At 41.6% G+C, this 20,980-nt stretch overlaps 1 protein-coding gene across 1 annotated transcript in view; it reads right to left on the bottom strand.

Moving 5' to 3' along the window:
- UBE2N (ubiquitin conjugating enzyme E2 N) overlaps positions 1 to 20,333 on the bottom strand; it is a 38,155-nt gene extending 17,822 nt beyond the window's left edge. Inside the window, exon 1 of the mRNA XM_034987846.1 lies at positions 20,190 to 20,333. Coding sequence (XP_034843737.1) covers positions 20,190 to 20,219 — 30 coding nt within the window. The 5' untranslated portion in view covers positions 20,220 to 20,333. The remainder of the gene's footprint in view (positions 1 to 20,189) is intronic.
- Between the last annotated feature and the right edge of the window lie 647 nt (positions 20,334 to 20,980).

Below are 20,980 nucleotides of genomic sequence, written 5' to 3'. Positions count from 1 at the left end.
TTTTAAATAAAATCACCCAAGGAAATTGGATAAGCATTGTTAAGTAACCCTATTTTGAAAGTGACAATGTTTTATTATCAAGACAACCCTTAAAACTCAGAACAGACAAAAATTTTTAAAAATGCTATTTACTGTTATGGAAAAAACTGGCTCTCATATACATGGCTGGTGGGATTACAAGCTAACCCAACCTTTAAAATTTCATGTCTTGGAATTTATCCCAAGGAAAAACTGTGAATGTGTTCAAAAGTACAGCTCCAGAAATAATGGTCACACCAAAGCCTATGAGAATGTGTAAGACCACAGAAAAATATCCTTCTATGTAAGTGAAAACACACACTTCAAAACAGTATAATCTTTTGATTAAGTGTTGTGCTGGGATGGAATGTTCTAAATCTTAAGATGGTGGTTTCATAGCTGTTATCAAAACTTAAATGGTACACTTAAAATGGATGCATTACTTGTATGTAAATTATACCTTAACAGAGTTTATTTAAAAGGGGGAAAAAAGCGTAGTGTATGTCTTGGGCTTGCTGAGGGCAGGGAGTGGGTCTTAATTTGGGTAGACAGGGCCCCTATTCACCTGAGTATTTATTGGGATTGAGAGGCAGGAGCTACACTGACCAGGGACTCCGCACTAAACTCTGCAGATGAGAGGTGCTGCAGTGGAGCAATGCAGGAGGGAAGAACCTAGAGGAAAAACACCAAGAGCCAATGAGATGGCTTATGACCATTGGCTGCTAAACTCCTAACTCTCCAATAAACACCCTTTAAGAAGGCTGCCATACTGCACCGCTCCAAGAGAAGCCCATTCAACATCACATCCGTAACTTGCAAAATGCTTGTAACTACGTAGTGGATTCTTTTATGGAAACTGCTTAAAGGGCTGAACTGTGTGTTTGGGTTAAATGCATATACCATCCCAGAACCAGAGACAAAAGAAAATCTCAAAATACTGCTAAATGGCCAAACCCTCAGCAGGATATGGGATTTTCAGATGCTAATGAATTAGAAAGCTAGATAAATTTAGTTAGAACTGGAATACATCCAAGGTGTAGTGATGACAAAAGAATTAATCCTTAAAACTGACCTGAATGTTCACATTGTTGTTTCATTTAAGCCTCAGAACCACCTCCAGAAATGTACACAAGTGGCAGAACATGGATTAGAAGCGCACTGCAGGCCAGGGCTCTTTTACACTTAACACCTGGTACTTGGAATCCTTAGCCTCCAGCAGCGCTTCCCATCTATACATTCATGTTAGGTGAATGACAGAGTTGTAACTGTAAGGTGCATCTGAGCTAAAAACAGAAAATGTTTCTTAATTTGTTCTAATAGTGTATGAAGGAGTGTCCTCAGAACTGAGGCAGTCACCAAGGATAGGGGCAAGGGTAAACTCCTGACGTACAATTTGCCTGTATCCTCTGGTACTTTCTCTAAGCCTACTTTCTTCTCTAACATCCTAGCTTGAATGCACACAGTTCTGGTCTAAGATTTGAGGGTTGGTCCAAAAAAGAGGGGGAAAAAATTCAACTGATTTGGAACAAAGGCATTTATCTATGGTATATGTTGCTTACTTTAAAAAAAATCCTGACAAATGGCCTGTATGGGGGGGGGGGGTTGTGGCAGCGGTCCCCTTACCCTAAGCTTAGTCAAAACAAAAACATTTTTTTTTTAAGATTTTATTTATTTATTTGACAGAGAGAGACACAATGAGAGAGGGAACACAAGCAGGGGGACTGGGAGAGGGAGAAACAGGCCTCCCGCCGAGCAGGGAGCCCGATGCCGGGCTCGATCCCAGGTCCCTGGGATCATGACCTGAGCCGAAGGCAGATGCTTAATGACTGAGCCACCCAGGTGCCCCAGAACAAAAACATTTTTTAAAAATCTCAAAATCCCTAATTCTGCAGGACTGAAGTCAAGCCAAATACTACCACATCTTTTCCCTATCTATCGTGGGCTGGGCCAGAAGGTCAGGCAGCTTTCTATCTCTAAAACCTCTACACTGGGAAATTTTATCTGTGTCAGATGTAAAGTAATGGTCTCTCACTTATCCTTCTATACTTTGTGATTCTGGAGGCGGGACTCTGCAAACCACACTTCTGCTTTGCCAGGGACTCGGCACTAAACCCTGCAGATGAGAGGTGCTGAAGGGGGACTACGAGGGGGAAGGTGCTTCTCCCGGGGTTTCTTGTCTGTCTGAGGTGCCTGTGAGCATCATCCAACATCCCTGCAGCACATTCATTCAATCTGCAGTTTACCCCACACTGAGAGCACCAGCTTAATGGTCATGTGTCCCTGTAGAGGGCAGGACTCTCTTCGGAGTTCTGCATCCCAGATGGGGCTCTGCATCCCAAGTTCCTCAATTTTAATAATTTCAATCTTTTTTCTGTTTTCTTCCCAGACTTGGAAGTGGTAGCTGCTTCCTATTCTACCTCCACAATACTTTAAAGCTCTCTTTTCACCCTTTCAGTCACCCAAGTAACAACTTTATATATGAGACAGCTCCCACATGTTCACAGAATCGCCACAGTAAGGATAAGCCTAGCTGCCTGCACACCTCCTAGTACTACCCCTAGTATACACCTCCAAGTGGCTCCTTGCCCTCCACTCTGCAAAAGATAAAAGGATAGCTGGAAGTAGAAGGGCAGTTATGCCAGTTAAGGAAATGCCAACCCCAGAGGGTGCCCATGCAAGCACCTCAGGTCCCTAGATGTCTGGGAACCCTTCCACTTGAAAAGGTAGAAAACACAATGCCCGTATCTGGCAACTAAAATCAAATTCAGGATTCAAAGGGTGGTTTACTCAAAAACACTAATTCGAAAAGATATATGCATCCCTATCCCTATGTTTACTGTAGCATTAAATAAAATAGCCAAGATATGAAAGCAACCCAAGTATCCATCAATAGATGAATGGAAAAAGAAGATATGGTGTGTGTCTGTGTTTGTGTATATAGTGGAATATTACTCAGCTACAAAGGATGTGATCTTGCCATTTAGACAACATGGATGGACCTAGAGGGCATAATGTTAAGTGAAGTCAGACTGACAAAGATAAATACAATATAATTTCACTCATGTGGAATTTAGGAAACAAAACAAAAAGAAACAGACCCATAAATACAGAGAATAAACTGATGGTTGCCAGAGGGGATGAGCAAAATGGGTGAAGAGGAATGGGAGATACAGGCTTCCAGTTATGGAATGAATAAGTCACGGAAATAAAAGGAACATAGGGAATATAGTCAACAGTACTATAATAAATAGCACTGTATGGTTACAGATGCTAGCTACACTTGTGAGCATAGCATAAGGTATAAACTTGTCCAATTCACTGCACTGTAACACCTGAAACCAATGTTACACTGTGTCAAATATACTTCAATTTTTTTAAAAAGTGGTTTTACTGGTATCAATATGTAAGTTTCACAGACATCAGGACCAACACTATACCAACTAAGATCCACCCTTCCTCACTTTTCAAAGCAAGAGACTACAGCTAGATGCTCTTCAGAGAAATATCGGATAATATGCTCAAAGACAAACAGACCCAAGTGTGAATGACCCAAATCTTGCCCATAATGTGGCAAGATTTTTAAGACTCCCAATCACCATACAACCAACTTCTCCCAAACCACACTTCTCCAGTACCCCTGACAAAAAGATATAGGGTCCAGCAATTTTGCACACAGCTTAGCATCGTAATACTTTGAGGCAACACTTTCACATATATGGGAGTCAAATGAATCTAAAGAAAAAGGTAACCTACAGAAAACAAGATTAAGGAAGGGGACAATACCTGGGATCTCCCTGCCAGAGGATACAAATATCCCTTCTCAATCTTTCTCACTCCCATCACAAAGCTTTTTCAGTAAAGATAAGAATAAGACTCTTAAGAGTGAGGGAAATGGGTAACATTTCTGTACTTTGCAATTAATCACATTTTCTCAAGATATGTGTCTGTTTCCTAACAGAAGCTATATGACAGACTTTATTTTTTTTTTTTTATTCATGAGAGACAGAGCGAGAGAGAAAGGCAGAGGGAGAAGCAGGCTTCCCGCTGAGCAGGGAGCCCGATGCGGGGCTCGATCCCAGGACCCTGAGATCATGACCTGAGCCGAAGGCAGACGCTTAACCATCTGAGCCACCCAGGCGCCCTATATGACAGACTTTATGATATAAAAGTGGCTGATATATACCAACCAGAAAGAATTAAATTTTTTTCAGTCTGCCATAAACAGAGGGAACTGTCTATAATCAGTATAAAGAACAAAGCAGATACTCAACATACAAATACTTGTAATGTTTAAGAAATTAACACACATAATTCATAACCATAATTGGCCTGATGATTCAACTCAAGAAATAAAGAAGCACTTTGGAGTAAAGACGTGTATGTGTGCACTCGAAGAATATTAAAACTGCTGTAACTTGATTACTCCTAAGAGGGAACATATGCTAATTTTACTTTCTTTTTTCATTGACAGTAGACCTAAATAGCTGCATTTTTTAATACACACCTGTGGGGCACAGGGAACGGAAAGCCTGCTCACCAACTAGGACTGGGTTCTTGGTTGTCAGGGTCCTGCTGCATCCTATCACAAGAAAATCTGCTACAGTAATCCCTACAATGAAGGGAGCCAGCATTGGAATTCTCCACCTTTGTTTATGGCCCTGTTATGGTTAATCCACTATTATCAATTAAGCAGTAGAAAACAGAAAGGCTAATACGTATGTGTGTGAACCATCTATAGGCTTTTTAAGAAGTATATATGGTGCTCAAAACTTTGACCCAGGCAGTGCCAAATATTTTATTTTTCCAATGGTTATGAAAAGCATATTAAAATATTTCTTCATCAGGGCGCCTGGGTGGCTCAGTTGGTTGAGCGACTGCCTTCGGCTCAGGTCATGATCCTGGAGTCCCTGGATCGAGTCCCGCATCGGGGTCCCTGCTTGGCGAGGAGCCTGCTTCTCCCTCTAACCCTCCCCCCTCTCATGTACTCTCTCTCTTTCATTCTCTCATTCTCGCTCTCTCAAATAAATAAATAAATCTTTAAAAAAAATAAAATAAAATATTTCTTCATCAGCTTTAAAAATTAAGGAAATCCTGCCATTTGCAACAAGGAAATTATGCTAAGTCAGTCAAACACAGAAAGACAAATATGCATGATCTCACGTATGTGTGGAATCTTTAAAAACAAACAAACAGTAGAACAGTGATTACCACAGAGGCTGGAAGGTAGAGGAAAAGGAAAGATATTGATCAGAGAGTAAAATCTTTCAGTTATGAGTAAGTTCTATATACCTAATGTATCATATGTGACAGTTAATAATAATGCATTGCATACTTAAAACTTGCTGAGTAGATCTCAAGTGTCCTTACAGCAACAAAAAAGGTAACAATGGAAAGTAACAGATATAAGTTTTTGGTAATCATTTCAAAAGGTATACACATATCAAAACATCATGTTGTACACCTTAAATATACAGTTTGTATTTGTCTAAAAAAAATTTAAACATATTTTTCACTATAATTAATGACTAACAATAGAACCAACATCTGTTTCCGAAGGTGCCTTAAAAGGATCCCAGAAAATAAAGCAAATTACTTAGGGGCACTTGGGTGGCTCAGTTGGTTAAGCGTCCGCCTCTGGTTCAGGTCATGATCCCAGGGTCCTGGGATCAAGCCCCACATCAGGCTCCCTGCTCAGCTGGGAGTCTGCTTCTCCCTCTCCTCCATGCCCCTCCCCACCTCGAGAGCTCCCCGTGCTCTCTCTCTCAAATAAAAAAAAATTTTTTTAAAGCAAACTACTTATATTTTATCCCTGATTTTCTTTTCATGAAACCTGTAGAAGTAACAGAAAATAGTATTTCTAATTCTAAACCACCACCTACTTGTTATTAAGAACATAAGATGACTACTGTCAAGGTTTTCCCAAGAGAGTAGAGGAAACAAACCCAAAACACAGAATGCTGGACAGTCACATGTGATGAAGGATGCTTCCCGGCAAACACAGCATAATTCAGAAGTTGGAAAATACATCATGTTGGCTGGTAAGCAGTATCACTATCAGAAGTTATATAAGAAAGGGGAGAGAGGAAAGAGATGCCAATGAAGTAATCAAGACAAAAAGGCCAGCTTATATGCCAAGTTAAAAAGTTTGAACTTTACCCTATATACAGTGGAGAGCCACATGATCACATCAATGTTTTTAGAATAATGTGATGGAAGGGAAGGGAGGGAGATGGGTGGGCAATAAGTGAAGACAGAGAGATGAGTTCTGAGATTATTGCAAAAACAATCAAGGGAGGATGAATAAGGGCCCACATAAAAAGACAACTGGAAGAAGACAGGAATGGGTTAGGAGAAGCCAGAAACATTTCTGAGGCTGGATCCATCGGGGGCTTACTAGCAAACTGAATGTGGAAACGAAGCAAGGGGAGGGAAGAGAAGGAATAAATCTCAGGCAACTAGGTTAATGTTCACATAATAAAGAAGAAACGCTAAGTGTTTCATGAGGAGAGACAGCAAAATGAATACATTCTGTAAAAAAAAAAAAAAGGGCTGATTTAAAAATGTCTGCAGGAGACAAGAGACTACGGACTCTGAGAAACAAACTGAGAGTTCCAGAGGGGACGGTGGCGGGGGGGGGATGGGTTAGCCTGGTGATGGGTATTAAAGAAGGCACGTCCTGAATGGAGCACTGGGTGTTATATGCAAACAATGAATCACGGAACACTACATCAAAAACTGATGATGTAATGTATGGTGATTAACAATAAAATAGAATTTTTTTAAAAAAGTCTGCAAGACATCTAAGCGGAGATAAAAAGTAGGCATTTGGAGACCTGAAATTCAGCACTAGATTTTAGAATCACTGATCAATGTGGACTGAAGCCAGATAAAAGTAAATAAAGGTGTTCAGAAGAATATATAATGAGGAAAGGTTCAAGGTCTGAACCCCAGGAGAACATAAACATTTAAAGGCTTTAAAACTATCAAAGCTGATAGGATACAGGCCTGCATACTAGTTATACTGGAAAAGTATACATTTATTTCAGAATAATGCTAACACTTGGCATTTATGTTTTGTTTTGTTTTTTAATTGCCTAAGAGCCAGTTTAAAAGCCAAAAGGGAAAATCAGTTCCAGGATTATGCGAACATGGCTTTTTCTAACTGTTTCAAATTCTGCCCAAAGGAATCATATAATCATCAAATTTTAAAACAGGAATCAGAAATAACTGAGGCCTGGGGAAAATGACTTGGCCAAGGTCACAAAGTTCCTTAAACCCGGAGATAAGAATAAAAGTCAGTGCTGATCCTTAACCATTATTCACCAGCATTAGCTTAATTTTCTGTGTCCAGCAATCAAGTCCAATCTTCAAAGATAAAGATTTACGACCACTAAAAAAAAAAAAAAAAAAAGATTTACTACCACTGACCATTTTTTTTAAAAATAATGGTGCACAAGGCTGAAGAATATTTCTTAAATGTTCTAAAGGAATGTAGGTTTCAAATATGACTAGTTTTAGGGAACCAATACAGACTATTTACCTTATAAAACTACTGCTTTGCTTCATTCAGCATTGTCATTTCTTAAAAGTTATTTACTCAGAAAACTTGAGCTAAAAACTTTAAAAGGGAATGAAGTACTGATACATGCTATAATGTGAACCTTGAAAACATGCTAAGTGAAAGAAGCCAGACACAAAAAGTCATGTATTATATGATTCCATTTATATGAAAAGTCCAAAACAGACGAAACGAGAGAGACAGAAAAATAAGCAGTTCTCAAGGGTTGAGGAACTAGGGGGGTGGACAGTGACTGCTAACGAGTCTAGGGTTTCTTTTCGGGGTGATGAAAATGTTCTGGAATTAGTGGTGATAGTTGCAAAACTTTCTGAATTATTAAAACCCACTGAACTGTACATTTTAAATGGATGAATCTTATGGTATGTGAGTTATATTTCAAAAAAATAAATGAAGCATTTAGGTTTTCCTTCCATATTCAGTAAGATGTTAGCCATTTCATCTATAAACTGAAGACTGAAATAGCAAAAGAAAATGAAGGGGGAAAATATCCATATTAATTATTTTGGTATATAACATACTTAGTATATTAACTGAATTTCCAAAATGACACATTCATAAACACTTCTGAAGAAAAAAACTTTTTCAAATTAAGACTGCATTTAAAGTGTCTGTGTACCAAGCAAAGAAGTGCTGACTCATGTTACAGCTTCAGCACTGCTCAAATATCTTCCTGGAGTTTGATATGTCTAACCTGGAATGACATTCTACTCCCCCCGCCACACCTCACTTTTCTACTTACCCTTCAAAATTTAGCTCAAATGTCACCCCACTAAAAATATCCCTCCCTAAACCAATCTTGATGGTTTCCCCACCCTGGACTGTCATGTCTTTGGTGTTCCCATTGACACCTTTGCTTTCTATGTATGAGAAGGTACTGGCTATGTGATTTTACTTGTATCTTGTATCCCCCACATTCTAACCATCTTTGCATTGAAGCCAAGCATACCCAAGGCCTTCGTTTCTGCAAGGTGCACATAAAAATCATGTGGAGATCTTAAAACATAACAAAAAACATGCTGGGCTGCTATATGTTAAATTTACAAATGCCACAGATAATTCTGATGCACAACCATGAATTAAGTACTCAGATTATAAACAAGTGTTCACAGAAAATGTCTTCTAGTTCCTACCACCCAAAACAGCGGTCCCAATTAAACTGGGAGAAGATTCTGGTAGGAAATAGGCAAGGTTTGGCCAAGAATTCACCGATCTTTAATCACATCAGTGGCAGGAACCTGAATGGAGCCTGCAGCACTTTCAGTTTAACCCTTTCCTGACGGGCACCAATAAAGACAGGGTGGACAGAGTGCTTTATTTGAAAAAATGTTACTTAATGGGAATAGCTCTTTTACAGCTAAGGGTAAGAAATTTCAAGCTTTATAGCTATAAATCACTGTGCCTCCAACTGTGAAAAATATCTTTTCTAAAAAGCCAAAGCAAGAATTATAGCATGTGCAGGCGTGTAGGGGACTTATACTGGAACAGCACTTGTCCTTCTCTCCAAATGGGAGGAAATTAACTCAGGTACAAACACCCTCCCTGGGTTGAAAACCAAAATTCCATTTAATATATAAAGGAGTGTAAGATAACTCTAATCTATTTTTAGGCTTACTGAATGAAAAAATTCTTGTTTAAAATTAACATTAGAGGGGCGCCTGAGTGGCTCAGTTGTTAAGCGTCTGCCTTCAGCTCAGGTCATGATCCCACAAGCCCTGCATCCGGCTCCCTGCTCAGCATCGGCTCCCTGCTCAGCGGGAAGCCCGCTTCTCCCTCTCCCACTCCCCCTGCTTGTGTTTCCTCTCCCACTGTCTCTCTCTTCCAAATAAATAATATCTTAAAAAAAAAAAAAAGGAAAAAAATTAACATTAGAGAGGTTATGCTCTGACGCAGTGATACCTCAAATGTATTTTGCTGGTAAGAAACAGCAGGAAAGAGAGGAATAGCTGCTCTTTAGTTCCTTGTCACCCGAACCACAGACTTCCCCAAATCAAAGAATCCAGGAGGGCAAGAGAGGAATACACCACCCCAGACCAAAGTCATTCCATCTTAAGTGAAACTATTCTAAACAGGGACTCACTTGTGCAAAAGCCTCTAATTAAACTACAATAAGGAGACTTCTGATGAAAAACAAGAAAGCTAAACACTTAGATTCTGCAATGAAATACTTTTCCACTTCATTTGTCCAAATGATCATACAAACACTGCCAGTTATTATCTAGGGGCAGATAAGCTCTGGTGCATTTCCTCTACAGCACCTGCTGTCCATAGATTTAGATTGCCTAAGTTCATATCACAGCTCCACCAACCACTTAACCCCTCTGTGCAGGTTTCCACATCTGTAACGCAGGGCTAAAATTAATATTCATATCATAGGTTTGCTGTCAGAATTAAATAAATTAATGCATGTAACATGCTTAGAACAGTGCCTAGCACATAGTAAGTGTTCAATAAAAGATATCTTACATAATAAAAACTGTATGACCAATCTCACTTCAGGAACAGTTGTCACACCACACTCTGGTGAATGATTCATACACTGTCTGAACAATTAACAATTCAAAATTCTTTGCCCAACAGTTTTTGATTCCAACTCTCTAAACTTAGTAATTAGACAGTAATACTTCTTGATAGGACCCTAATAATTACATAAGACACTATCCATCACACATACTAGATTCCTGGAATATGGTATACTTTTGTGTACTCTTTCTCTTCCTCTTTTTCTCCCTCCAGCTTTCCTACCTGCTATTCCATCTACCCAAAACTCATTCTCCCTCCTTCAACTTTGTTTTTTTTTTTAAGATTTTATTTATTTGACAGAGAGAGAGAGAGCACAAGCAGGGGGAGGGGGAGAAGGAGAAGCAGGCTCCCCGTGGAGCAGGGAGCCCAATGCGGGACTCGATCCCAGGACCCTGGAATTGTGACCTGAGCCGAAGGCAGCGGCTTAACTGACTAGCCACTCAGGCGCCCCTCCCTCCTTCAACTTTAAAAACATTCCCACAACCTTACTATCCTTCATCCTCAGACTATGGTAAATCCCATGTGTATCTTTTCTCATAACACACCTCACTTTAATTTCTTGTTTCATGACTGAGTTTTCCCTTAGATAGTGATGCACTTCTTGTTCACCAGGCTTAGTGCTAAAGACATATTATGTATCCAGTAAATGTCCATTTATTTGAACTGAAAATGTCTTAAGAATGGACCAAAAAAAGGGATAATAAAAAAGCAGAGAAATCGCAATTTCATAGAAGAATGAAATTTGGCCTTGGGCTCTTATTAGCTTAGTAAAGTCACTTTTGTCCCTGCCCTATAGTAAGAGGAGAAGGGGATGGTAATCCCAATTGTCCTTAAGGGTCATAAATACACAGAGACTTTATGGGAATAACATTTTCCTTAGTATGAATTATTTTTAAAAATCTTAAAAAGTTGTAAATAAAGGCACCCATAGTCTCAAGACACAAAGGTAACATCTGTAATGCTTCTTTCTAGTATTTTCCTGACTACAATGCCTTTAATCACTAGACTGTAAAGACTTTGAAAATAAAAACAGATTTGCTCAAAACAGACCAAATTACTGATCAAGACATACTGAAAACTAAAGAAGTTTGAAAATCTGAACAGATTAGCCAAAAAGCAAAATACGTCAACATCAGATTCTGAAAACAATGTCTAAAAGCACTTAAGGGCCCTTGGCTGGCTCAGTCAGCAGGGCATGTGACTCTTGACATCAAGATCGTGAGTTTGAGCCCCACGTTGGGCACAGAGATTACTTATTTATCAATAAATAAAATAAAATAACTTTAAATTATAGCTGAACCCTAATCATTTAGAAACATCTCAGTTGCAGGCCATATCAGAATAATAAAAATTTTTATTTCTAAGTATCCTTAAGGGATTTTCGAATAGCTACAACCAGGATTTTAAAAACATAAAATACCGGGGCACCTGGGTGGCTCAGTCGTTAAGCATCTGCCTTCGGCTCAGGTCATGATCCCAGGGTCCTGGGATCGAGCCCCACATCGGGCTCCTTGCTCAGCGGGAAGCCTGCTTCTCCCTCTCTCACTCCCCCTGCTTGTGTTCCCTCTCTCGCTGTCTCTCTCTCTGTCAAAAAATAAATAAAATCTTTTTAAAAAATAAATAAATAAAAATAAAAATAAAAAAATAAAAAAAATAAAAACATAAAATACCATGAATAGTGTGGTATAGCTCTTGAAAGAATAGCTAATAAAGAAGTCTTTCTGTTGATCCTCTGAGGGCTTTTTACCAGTTATCCAGTTCTTCCAATCACACAATAATTGTTTCTGCCACCAGAGATGTTAGCGCCACAGTTCTCAGACTATGGTGATCCTACATCCTATCTAATCCACAAATTAAAGATAACTATTTAACATTTCAAAAACAAACAAAAAATACTTAAGCACTTTTAGAAGTTGCTAAGATTTCAAGGGACGTTAACTGATTCCCTATTATTCCATCTCCTAATTTATATATCCATGCTGATGTCTTTCATATACATTTGCAAAGAAAATTTCAACTGTATAATAAAATAACAGTCTAACACATGTTTCATACAAAAAAGGAATATTTCTTGATATAAAATTACTACATATGCCTTTCAGATCTACTTTGTTTTTAGAAAGTAAAATTATATAATAATTAGGCACCTACATCAAAACTGATGACTACAATTGTAATGCCCAAAGCCCCCAGTGAATGCTGTCCTCATTCCCTTGTTTCTGGTATTTATTTCTCTAGTGCATAAACATCTATTACTCACAGTAACAGATTTAAATGTATGTTCACAATCCATACTACCTCAATCTGTAGTACAACTTATTTGCTTCTTAAAATCATTTTCACACAAGTAAACCATCCTACAGGGTATAGGGAAAAAAGCAAAGTTACCAACTTGCAGCAGAATCCTAATCATCCAAATTCTTTGGCCTACAGACTCATCAGAGAAGGAAAAAGATGGGCATCCTCTAATGTATAAAATTCTATAGCTATAAGTGGTCACAGTGTGGAAAAAATTTAGAACTTCTGCAAAGCGAATGCATTTTTTTTTTAATTTTTTTTTTTTTTAAGATTTTATTTATTTGCGAGAGAGACAATGAGAGACAGAGAGCATGAGAGGGAGGAGGGTCAGAGGGAGAAGCAGACTCCCTGCTGAGCAGGGAGCCCGATGTGGGACTCGATCCAGGGACTCCAGGATCATGACCTGAGCTGAAGGCAGTCGCTTAACCAACTGAGCCACCCAGGCGCCCCCAAAGCGAATGCATATTATCTCTGATGCCATAGTTACATAGAATGGTAGATAGTCAGAAGTGTTTGATATTTTGACAAAACTCAATTCTAATGTGAGAGTTGATCAACCTGGACTAAAGAAAGTGCTTGACACAGAGAAGCTTAAAAAAAAACATTCAACTGCTTTTTTTAATTTACTTTCAATTATGCCCACATTTCATAATCAAAACATTAGGCAGTAAATTAAACAGTATCCTTATAACCTGAAAAAAAATTTTTTTTAAAGACTTCATTTGACAGAGAGAGAAAGACAGCGAGAGAGGGAACACAAGCAGGGGGAGTGGGAGTGGGAGAAGCAGGCTTCCTGCCGAGCAGGGAGCCCGATGTGGGACTCGATCCCAGGACCCTGGGATCATGACCCCAGCCAAAGGCAGATGCTTAACAACTCAGCCACCCACGCGCCCTATAACCTGAAAATGTAATCACTACCAAAAGTAGTCCAGGGATTCTTTTTTTTTTTTTAAAGATTTTATTTATTTATTTGACAGAGAGAAACACAGCGAGAGAGGGAACACAAGCAGGGGGAGTGGGAGAGGGAGAAGCAGGCATCCCGTGGAGCAGGGAGCCCCATGTGGGGCTCGATCCCAGGACCCTGGGACCATGACCTGAGCCGAAGGCAGACGCTCAACAACTGAGCCACCCAGGTGCCCCAGTCCAGGGATTCTTAACTTGGAATCCATGGAGACAAAGAGGATTCACAAATAAGCCTGTCAAGAACCTGAATCCCCAGAAGTCATATACAAAAAATATGGTTTATTATTCTAGAATGGTCAAAAAAAAGTTTTGTGTTTTTTTAAGATTTATTTGAAGAGAGAGAGAGTCCATGAAGGGAGGGAGGGGGAGAGTGAAGGACAGAATCTCAAGCAGATGCCCCACTGAGCATGGAGCTGGAAGCAGGGCTTGATCTCAAAACTCTGAGATCATGACCTGAGGTGAGATCAAGAGTCAGACGCTTAACCAACTGAGCCACCCAGGTGACCCAAAAAAATTCTTAACAGAAAATTCTTAAACTGGGACAACAACCAAAAGAGACAAGAACCATAATGTTTCTGGTCAAGTTTTTACTATAAGAGTTTATCAGTTTCCTAAGGATGTTTTAACTACATATAACAAGTCCATCCTCAACATGTTAGATTTTCATGCCTTTTTTTAAATGGGAAAAAATTGGGGCGCCTGGGTGGCTCAGATGGTTGGGCATCTGCCTTCGGCTCAAGTCATGATGCCAGGGTGCTGGGATTGAGCCCCGCATCGGGCTTTCTGCTCGGCGGGGAGCCTGCTTCTCCCTCTCCCTCTGTCTCCCCCCTGCTCATGCTCTCTCTCTCCGTATCTCTCTCAAACGAATAAATAAAATCTTAAAATAAATAAAAAATAAATGGGAAAAAATTATTGGTCAGACTTTCAAGGCTCAAAAATAGAGCCAGTTATCTGAATCACTTTTCTCACTAAAAACTACCTTATGTACTAGAACAGATATCAAATGAATGGCTTTTAAATAGTGATAGGAAAAAAGTGATATTGTATTTTTAAAAATTACAATTATTAAAGTAAAAAGTATATAGAACTCAAGTTCAATGCTGAGTCAGACCATTATGAGTTTTTACCAAACAGAAAAATAAATTCTAGGAAAGACTGGTGAAAATCTATTCTGAGCAGGTTGGTTTGCCAGGTTTTAATCAAATAAGTCAACTCCTTGAGTAGGTTAACTATTGTTTTCAAAGCTGTATTTTACTGTCTTCACGATTAACTTTGAGAAGACAAAAGAACATCATTCTGTTAAAGTAACATGTAAACTGTAAATCTTTTTTTTTTTTTTTAAGATTTTATTTATGTATTTGACAGAGAGAGACATAGCGAGAGAGGGAACACAAGCAGGGGGAGTGGGAGTGGGAGAGGGAGAGGGAGAAGCAGGCTTCCTGACAAGCAGGGATCCTGATGTGGGGCTCGATCCCAGGACTCTGGGATCATGACCCGAGCCAAAGGCAGACGCTTAACAACTGAGCCACCCAGGCGCCCCTAAACTGTAAATCTTAAATAAATTATTGACCAAGGCCACAACTACAGATCTCATTTATCTTCTCCCAAAGTAACTCTAATTCTTTATGAGGAACCGATTAGGAAGAACTTCTTATTTTAGTTTCTTTTAACCTACGTGATTTTAAGCTTTAATTGCTCAGTCACTTTTAGAGACTAAAAGAGTTCTGGCCGAGGAGAAGAGAGAAAAAAGCAAATTCTAAAATTCTAGCAAAACAAAGAACTGCCAAGATTCAGTGTAACTCACACTTGTGCAAAATACCACTAACTATAAAACCATTCATCACAGCATTTTGTATAGCAAATTTTAGAGACAATCTAAATCAGCAATAAACAGGGGCGCCTGTGTGGCTCAGTCAGTTAAGCGACCGCCTTCAGCTCAGGTCATGATCCTGGAGTCCAGGGATCGAGTCCCGCATCGGGCTCCCTGCTCAGCGGGGAGTCTGCTTCTCCCTCTGACCCTCCTCCCTCTCGTGCTCTCTCTCTCTCATTCTCTCTCTTGCAAATAAATAAATAAAATCTTAAAAATAAATAAATAAATAAATCAGCAATAAACAATTGGTTAAATTAAGGTCTAACTACATGGTTCCACAAAGAACCCCTTTAAAAATGAGTCGCCTCATGGGGCGCCTGGGTGGCTCAGTTGGTTAAGCAACTGCCTTCGGCTCAGGTCATGATCCTGGAGTCCCGGGATCGAGTCCCGCATCGGGCTCTCTGCTCGGCAGGGAGTCTGCTTCTCCCTCTGACCCTCCTCCCTCTCATGCTCTCTGTCTCTCATTCTCTCTGTCTCAAATAAATAAATAAAATCTTTAAAAAAAAAAAAAAAATGAGTCGCCTCAAAGATATATTGGTGGGGGCAGGGCGCCTGGGTGGCTCAGTTGGTTAAGCGACTGCCTTCGGCTCAGGTCATGATCCTGGTGTCCCAGGATCGAATCCCACATGGGGCTCCCTGCTTAGCAGGGAGTCAGCTTCTCCCTCTGATCCTCCTTGCTCTCATGCTGTCTCTCATTCTCTCGCTCTCAAATAAATAAAATCTTTAAAAAAAAATTTTTAAAAAGATAGATTGGTGGGGGGCGAGGAGATTAAAGTATTTGCATCAGGAGGAGGGGAATAGGCCTAAATATACATACTAAATCTCTTTGGTCTTTCTGGAAGAATACACAGTAAAAATTATGGTTGTCTGGGCAGGCAAGTGGAATGCTGAAGGGCAGATGAGAGAGTCTTTAACTTTCTCCATGTACCTGTTAGAACCTTTCAAATGCTGCACTCCATGTATTTCCTATTAGACAAAATAAAAAATTGATTTTTTAATGAATTAGAGATTAACTTTTGGCTCAGAGATTAACTTTTAGCTCAGACATTGATTTAGATAGAAATCTACTAAGCAATAACGTCAAATTATGATATAGAATAACTCTCCTAAAACTTCCTTCCAAAGATTGAAGCACATTCATTCATTCATTCAATATTTCAGTGCCTATTACACTACATCCTCTAGGGATTAGAGCAATGCCCAAGTCATCTAAGAATCCCTGCCTTCGTGGAGCTTTAGTATGCGCAGAGATAAAGAATAAATAATATAACTTCAAATAGTGATAAGTGCTATAGAGAGGAGAGGAGGAAATATGGGGATAATGAGGAACTCTAAGGGAGGGGGAGAGGAAAACTGTGTTTTGGGATTATTAAGGTAGACCTCTCTGAGGATGACATGTGAGCCAAGAACTGAACGATACGCCAAAACAGGTAATGTAGTAAACAGAAGGAAAGCCCTGTGACTGGAACAAACTTAGCCTCTTATTGTTCAGACTGAGCAAAGCAACATTGTGGTTACAGTAGAGTGACCCAAGGACAGACATGCAGGAGATGACCTCAGAGGTAGGCAGATGCAAGGAAGGCCTTGTAACTACGGGGGAAAAAGTCAAGATTTTATTCTAAGTGTGATGGAGAACCTTTGTAGAGTTGAGAAGGGGAGTGATATGATCTATATTTTTAGAAAGTAACACTAGCTGCTGCTTAGGAGACTAATACAGTAGGCTAGGCAACAAATGATGGAATTGAACAGTGGTTTCAGAGAGATGGGTAAATGTAGCTGATTAAGAATATATTTTGGGGCGCCTGGGTGGCTCAGTTGGTTAAGCGACTGCCTTCGGCTCAGGTCATGATCCTGGAGTCCCTGGATCGAGTCCCGCGTCGGGCTCCCTGCTCGGCAGGGAGTCTGCTTCTCCCTCTGACCCTCCCCCCTCTCATGCTCTCTCTCTCTCATTCTCGCTCTCTCAAATAAATAAATAAATCTTTAAAAAAAAAAAAAAAGAATATATTTTGAAAGTGGATGCCCTAGGGAATTTGCTAGTGGACTGTATATGGGAATCTGAGTAGGACAGGAAATGAGTGAATAGTAATTCAAAAAAATCATCTTATATCTGTATAGTTAATTAAAGTTATCAAAGTATATTTACATACATTGTCATCTCATAATAACAAGAGGCAGGGGAAGGTCACACTGGGTCAAGATCCAAGTTCTGTCCCTTGCCAGTTTTAAGGCCCTAAGAAAGTCATTTGAATGGGTTTCTAGACTATAAAGGTAGTCTACTTCACAAGATCAAGATCTACAAGTATTAAATGGTATAAGACTTTTGTAAATGCAGGAGCCCCTGGCTGGCTCAGTTAGTGGAGCATGCGACTCTTGTTGTCAGGGTTGTGGATTCAAGCTCCACGTTGGGTGTAGAGATTACTTAAAAATAAAATCTTAAAAAAAAAAAAAAAAGAATTTTGCAAATGTAAATAATGACCAGTTGGAGGTAAACAGCATCCTATTAACAGCTGTCCAATGAAAGACGGTGTGTTCCTACAGTTCAGGACAGTACAGCTACCTACCCTGCACCACCACCACCAGCATATTCCACATAGAATCCTGTATTGCGGATGACAAAAAAGAGGCAAACTTTTTAAAAATTCTGATTAAAAAACAAACATTTTCCGATACCGTGTTGCTCAGTAGGTTGAGCATCCAACTCTTGGTTTCGGCTCAGGTCATGATCTTACGGGTCTTGGGATCGAGCCCAGTCTGGGACTCCATGCTCAGCAGGGAAACTGCTTGAGAGTCTCTCCCTCTGCCCCTCCCCCCACTCATTCCGCACACATTCTCTCAAATAAACAAATCTTAAAAAAAATTTTTTTCACTGATAATGGGAAAATATACATAATACAATGGTAAGCACTAGAAAACACATTATAGTCTTGTAATCTTTCCTAGGGATTGGAGAAAACAGTTCTTTTAAGCTAAGCTATAAATGACCATTAAAGTAAAACCACCTAACTTTTCTAAGATAAAACCCAAATGAAGTCACCTTTTATTAAAGAGGTGCTATCAACAAGATACTGTAAAATTAAGACCATATTTATGAATTATCACTGTATTGGTTAAAAATAGTAAAATGAAAATACCTAGTGTAAACTAAATTGTGTGCCAAAAAAACTGAATTATGAGGACTTCAATTCACTGCCATAAATCATTTCTGTAACTTTATTAAAGAAGGTTTCACAGAATTTATTTTTCCATCCAAGGCTTTCATATTACCGCAGAGTGTGTCCAGAATCAAGCAAAACTGGAAAAAATGTTAAATCTTCAGTTCATTACGTATTCAGGGTCATGTGAGGAAAACCACATTGTAAGGACCATCCAACGCATACAGCAATTTAACTGCCTTGGACAGAGTCTGAGACAAATCCATAATACAATTTTGCACCATGAAAGTTCACATTAGACTGCAGCACACAATGACAATCTATGCTACTTCTCTAATTTCTAAGAATTTCTACCTTATAAAAAGTCTTATTTCGGGGCGCCTGGGTGGCTCAATCGTTAAGCGTCTGCCTTTGGCTCGGGTCATGATCCCAGGGTCATGAGATCGAGACCCGTATCGGGCTCCCTGCTCAGCGGGAAGCCTGCTTCTCCCTCTCCCACTCCCCCTGCTTGTGTTCCCTCTCTTGCTGTCTCTCTCAAATAAATAAAATCTTTAAAAAAAAAAAAAAGTCTTATTTCTCCAAATCAAGCAACTCTAGGTCAGAGACATCCCCCCATCTCAGATATATTTAAGTTGCACGAAACACTGCACAATACGTCACCCATTAAAAGATCTTGAATTTAGTATGCATCTCCCCTCAAACTTCAGAACAAGTTAAATACACGTTCACCAGGTTATATAAAGGAAATGATGCTGCAATTTAGTCACTTTAACTCGCATATTAAGGAACACAGAAGTTCAACTAAAATTTTCATTAAAAATGACAAGAAATTTCAACGTTTTGCTTTTATGTACTGCAAGAAATACCGTACATCTGAGGACCTGATATTATGTAAAGGATTTACAAAACCAATATGTCCATTTTTCATAGTTCCATATGTATTGGAACAGTTCAAACATTAAAGTGCATAAAATCGAGAGGCAAAGGATTTCACCAAGTCCCCCATACCTGCTCTGCCCCTCCCCCCCATGTTGTGTTAAACTATTTCCTCTGAGCAGAAACCGCTCTCAAAGAGTTTGCCAACCAGAGTAAAATCACTTCACAGAGATAACGAGCGGAAACGTATTTAAAAGAGGAGATAACGAAAGCGAGGGCAGAGGGGCGCGCAGCCTCGTGTCCCTCGACTCCCGCAGCCTGCGGCGAGCATGTGCCTACGGCTGCAGGACGCGCGGCCCTCCCGGAGCCGCCTCCTGGGGCACAGGGCCCCGCCCGGCATCACGCTCCTGGTTCATTCATTCTGAACCCGGGGCTTCCGCTCCCCCGCGCTCCCGCCCGGCCCGAAAGAAGGCTCCAGGGCCGAGGGGCTGTGTCGGGCCACAACTCCCGCCCTGAGTCCGGGCCCCGGCACGATTCGCGCGCGCCCGCGGCCTCCTCCCGGGTGGTCTGAGAGGCCGCGGGGGCCCGCGCCGGCCCGCGCCCAAGACTAGAACCCCGCAACCCCGCGGCCCCACCCTCCGCCAGGGTGCAGGCCAGGCCTTCCCCGCCCGCAGGGCGGCCACAGGGAAGCCCCCGGTCCCCGCCGCCTGGCTGCCCCACCGCGGCCGGAAGTCTCTCTCGAGCCCCCTCCCCAGCGCCTGACTTCCCTCGCCGCCACAGCCAGACCCTCTCCGCGCTGGCCTGGGGCCTCCCAGCGCGGGCCGGGGGCCCGAGGAAGGGAGGAGCCGCGCCGCGCGGTCTGCCAAGCCGCCAAGAGCAAAGCGCAGAGCCGGGGGTTGGCCTGGGCGGTTACCTTGATAATCCTGCGGGGCAGCCCAGCCATCTTGTCAGATCCCGAGTTCGGCCTCTGGTCTCGACTCCGGCTCCGCTCGCCTCACGCACGAGTGGAAGTCCAGGGCTCCACTTCCGGGGGACGTTGCCGCGCCCGCCGCCGCCGCCGCTGCCGGCGCCGCCGCCGCCGAGGCCCCTCGGGAAATGTAGTCCCTGCCCGTGCGCGGGCGGGCTTCCCTAGGACCTGGCCCCCTCCCCCGCGTTCTCCGCCCCAGCCCCGGCCTGGGGGTGGCGGAAGTGACGAGCCCCGGCGGGGCAGGGACTTGGGGGAGGAGACGCGAGGCGGCGCGGAGCCCTGGCGCTCGTGGCCGAGCCCGCCGCGCGACGGTGGGATTACGCGGCCGACGCCCCGCAGGCCTCTTACCGCGGCCCCGCCTGCGCCAGTGGGCGACGTAAGAGAGGCCCAGCCGCGGGCGCAGCCCATTCATTCATCCGTTCGTCTGTTTGTTCATTCAACGTTTTTGCGCGCGGCGGCCGCGGGGAACGACTCGGGTTAAGTGGAGCCGCGGGCTCCTTCCTCAAAGGGAGGTGGAACACTGCAACTCAGTAGCCATGCTCCTAAATGCGGGTCTCGGAAGTTATCCAGGGAAACCCTAGTCATAGAGTTTTGATATTTAAATTTTGGTTTTTAAATTTCACGTAAATCGGGCCCCCTGAGCTCAGGGAAGGCTGAAAGAAAGGGTCTGGAGAGAGTTGGGGTGCAGGGAATTGGCTTCTGAACGCAGAGTTGCTAGCTGGAGGAATGACCGAGGA

This window comes from Mirounga leonina, unplaced genomic scaffold, assembly GCF_011800145.1.
Source record: "Mirounga leonina isolate KUSES-001 unplaced genomic scaffold, KU_Mleo_1.0 Mir_418, whole genome shotgun sequence".
Classification (NCBI taxonomy): domain Eukaryota; kingdom Metazoa; phylum Chordata; class Mammalia; order Carnivora; family Phocidae; genus Mirounga; species Mirounga leonina.
Note: the sequence above shows the minus strand (reverse complement) of the source record. Positions and strands in the feature narration are given on the sequence as shown.